General features: G+C 59.6%; 1 protein-coding gene across 1 annotated transcript; it reads right to left on the reverse strand.

Moving 5' to 3' along the window:
• Window positions 1–249: 249 nt before the first annotated feature.
• On the reverse strand, window positions 250–1,808 carry NKX2-5 (NK2 homeobox 5; the record flags this gene model as incomplete). The annotated part of the gene is made up of 2 exons (XM_079542367.1): window positions 250–857; window positions 1,532–1,808. 2 exons carry the CDS (start codon window positions 1,806–1,808, stop codon window positions 250–252), a joined length of 885 nt encoding a protein of 294 aa, XP_079398493.1.
• Between the last annotated feature and the right edge of the window lie 2,179 nt (window positions 1,809–3,987).

The following is a 3,987-nucleotide window of genomic DNA, read 5'->3' on the forward strand; positions in this document are numbered from 1 at the left end:
AAAAGAAAAGAAAGAAAGAAAAAAAGAAAATAATAATAATGAGTTGTAGGGCTTGGCTTTCCGTTGTTAAGGAACAAGTCAAGCGAAATGACCGACCGTTCTGTAGGAAGATGGGGAGAGGGGAATGAGCGGAACGAACACCGTGTCCCAGAGCCTCGGGGAGCTCCCCGCTGTCCCGCACCGAGCTGCCCTCGCCCCGCAGCCCGGCGATATCCCGACCCCCCCGCGCAGCTCCGGGCCCGGGCCACCCTACCACGCTCGGATCCCGTGCAACGTGGAGATGCCCGCGTTCCCCTGCGGGATGGGCGGCTGCACCGAATTCAAGTCCCCCACGCTGAAGTTCATGAAGTTGTTGCCTGCCGCCGAGGGCTGCACGGGCTGCACGGCCGGGTAGCTGCAGTTGTAGTTGGCATTGCAGGCGGGGCTGTTGTAGTTGGGGTACGCGGGGTAGGCGTTGTAGCTATAGGGGTTAATGCTGACATTGTAGGGCGAGCTGTAGGGAGAAGACTCCCCCAGGCAGGGCTTCCCGTCCCGCACCAGCACCGGCACCGCTATCCGCCGGGGGGGTGGGATCCCCACCATCTCCAGGGTCTGGTCCTGTCTCTGCCTTTTGCATTTGTACCTTCTATTCTGGAACCAAATTTTCACCTGAGTAGAGGTGAGCTTTAGGACGTTCGCTAGATGGTCTCTCTCGGGAGCCGAGAGGTATTTCTGCTGCTTGAACCTTCTCTCCAGTTCATAGACTTGGGCTTGAGAAAAGAGGACGCGGGGTTTCCTCCTCTTCCTCTGTCTGGGCCGCTCGGGATCCTCCAGCTCTCTCTTCTCCTGCTCCAGGCTCTTGTGTAGGGAACACAGTTCTGCAGCAAAACACACGGACAAAGGAAAAACAGGGAGAGCAAAACATAACAAAAGGCAAAGCGGTGTTACTGACCCGTGTGCACCGCCAGGGAACCCCGCTCAGTCCCATCCATGTGGGGTCTGCAGGGCAGCAGCTCCATCTGGGGCTTCCGAGCATCTTGTGAAGAATTTGTAGTCATTATTATTATTACTGTTATTGTTATGTTTGCTTAGGGTTCTTGTTTTTGTTTTCGTTGTTTTTTTGTTTTTTTTTTAGGATTTGTTTGCTTGCTTTTGTTTGTTGTAAATAAGGCTCAGTTCATCCCTTTTGGTTCTGTCACAATTTGGGCTTGGATATTTCTCATATTTGGATTAGTCTCGTCTTTGGATGTAGCTCATATTTACATCCCTTTGTATTGAATCCCACCCCACAGAGATATACTGGCTGTGCTCGTTAGAAAAAGATTCACCGCCCCGTTGCTTTCCGCTGAGGCCTCGCGTCGCCCCGCGCCTCCCCTGCCCCGTGCCGCAGCCCCAGCCCCAGCCCCGCTCCCGGTGGTACCGGGGCGCTCTCCCCGTCGTGGCACCTCGGAAGGCCTTCGGACGCTCCTCGCGAGCTCCCGTTCGCCTCGGGCCCCTGGGCCGGGCTGCAGAGGGCCGAGCGCAATGCCGCAGCCCCGGGCTGCAGTGTTACCTTTCTTGTCCGCCTTGGAATCCTTGGCCGCGTCCATCTCTCCGTAGCTTTTCACGTAGTAGGGGCCGGGAAAGGCGGCGGGCGGTTTGGCCGGGTGCGGCTCGGGGAGCTCGGGCAGGGCGGGCGGCTCTGAACCGAACGCCTCCTGTTTGAAGGTGGCCAACATGCAGGAGGGCGAAGAGAGCTCCATAGGCGCCAGGCCACCCTGCTGCTGCTGCTCCAGGTTCAAAATATCCTTGACCGAGAAGGGAGTCGTCGTCACAGGGCTAGGAAACATTGTGGAGGAGATCGGGGCAGCGGCCGCAGCCCGGGGTCATGGAAGGGGAAGAGAGGAGCGGGCGGCCCGGAGCGCTGCTGCAGCGTGGGCTGCCGGGGGGGGCACATAGCATCCCGCGGGAGGCGGCCCTGTGTGCTGCGCGCAGGTAGGAGCGGACCATAAGGGACGGGAAGGAGGGACTAGGCAGTTTTTGGGTGACTTTAGCTTTCTATTGGCCAACATTGCCGTGATGGTATGAGAGATGCAAAGTTCCATGTCACCTAATATAGTAATACATCGCAAAAACATCTCCGCTCATTTAAAGGGGCGGCACTGTATTTATCCAGCTTTCCCCGCTCAGTTTGTTGATCCATTAAAAAAAAAAAAAAGAAAAAAAGAAAAACACTCCCGAGTGGCCTGATGTGTACAGAGCCCCTATCTGATGCCATCTATCATACAGTCAGATTAAATAAACAGGCCGGGAGGAAACCATCAACCAAATATGTGCTGATTTCATTTTTTCTTAAAGAAGGAACGGAGTTTTCGTTTTTAGCGTCCTGCAATATCCGATCGCAGGAGCTACAAAACGGGAGATCGCCGCGCTGCGAGCGCGTTCGAGGGGAAATCCGTGCTTAAGGGTTGCACAGACACCGCGGTGCAGCGCAACTGCAAAGCCCTGCGACACAACGACCCTGAGCAGCACCGGGGGGGGGGGGGGAGGAGGGAGCAGAGAGAAGGGGGAGGAATGGGGTTGTTTTTTCCGCCCTTGTTTGTGAAATTTTCAAACCAAACCAAACCCTGCGAGGGCTGCTCCGCCGCTACCCGACGGCGCTCGAAGCACCGAGGGGTCTTGGGGACAATACAGCCCCGGGGGCAGCGCCGCTCCCCGCCGGGTCTGGGTGCTCTCGGTTCTGTGTCCGCCCGCAGAGCCCCGCACACTCCGGGCAGCAGCGGGCTCGGTGACTTCACGTACTCGGAGTCGCTGAAGGGAGCCGTAGCGGCAAACCGTCAGGCTGAGGAGGGGCGGTACGGAGCTTTCTGGCTTAGGGGTGAGAGGGGAAAAAAAAAAAAAAAAAAATCTCTTTGAGCGATTTGTTCGGTGCGGCACCGTGAGGCGGTGGGAGATGGGGCCGGGCAGCGAGCGGAGAGACCCCGCGATTGCGGTGAGTTGGGGCGTCCCAGGCGGGCACTGCCCGGAGCTGCGGGACACGGGGGCAGGTTTGTAGACGAGGGGCGGTTCGCAGGGTTTGTCCCCGGGCTGCAGCCGGGCCCTTCCTCCTCCCGTAGATGAGGATGGATGCTCCGAGGCGAGGAAAAGCCGAGCACCTGTCCGCAGCTGTGCCCCGAGCTGCTGCCTTTCCCCTCTCCTCCGGAGAGATTTTGTGCCTTTCTACTTTCGAGTCCCGCTCGTGGCACTGAGTTAAGGGCTCTTTTGCGGGCGAAGCTGTGGCTTTGGGGCCGGGGTTGCAGCAGCGCTCGCGATCTCCGTGCAGCCTCCCGCTGCCTTCCCGGGAGCGGTTCTTTGTGAAGCAGATCCTGATCTCGCGCTCACAGTCGGAGCGATTAACGTGCGGGGAGCCCTGAAATACGGCTGTTCAATGTGGGACGGCAGCGGCCATCCCGCTCCGTGAGGCTGCGCTGCCCGAGGATGTCCCTGGCATACAGGGCCCGAGGGGGCCGGCGGCTCGGAGGGTCTTTTCTCGGCTGTAGGAAAAGGGGTGAGAAGCCGGAGGGGGGGGGGCCGAGGCAGCTTCCCAGAGCCTCCCGTGTGCCGGGTCAGCGGGGCACCGCCCGGCGGCCTTTCAGACCTCGTTGCCTCCCTTTCATTTCTCTGCAAGCTAATCGAGATAGCTTAGGGAAATGTTAAAACAACGAAGTGAACGGGATCTCTCCCTAAACCATGCCCGACGGCAGTAGGCCCACCCGCTTTCAAGGGCAGCTCCTTCGGGACGGGAGAAATCCGGGTGCACGGGGCTACGGGGAGACACAGCGCTGCACGGCGGAGCTCTCAGGGCGGGGAGAAAGGAGCTGCCCAGCCGGAGAGCCCGCAGAGGAGCGGTCCCGGCCCGCAGCGCATCCCGTCGGGGCGGCCCCGGGGACGCAGGCAGGAGAGCGGCCGGCGAACGGCTGCTGCTGGAGCACTGAAGGGCTTCCCGCAGCCCACGGTCACACGGCCGATCCCGATCGATGTGGGCCCGGC

This window comes from Tetrao urogallus (genome assembly GCF_951394365.1).
Source record: "Tetrao urogallus genome assembly, chromosome: 14".
Classification (NCBI taxonomy): domain Eukaryota; kingdom Metazoa; phylum Chordata; class Aves; order Galliformes; family Phasianidae; genus Tetrao; species Tetrao urogallus.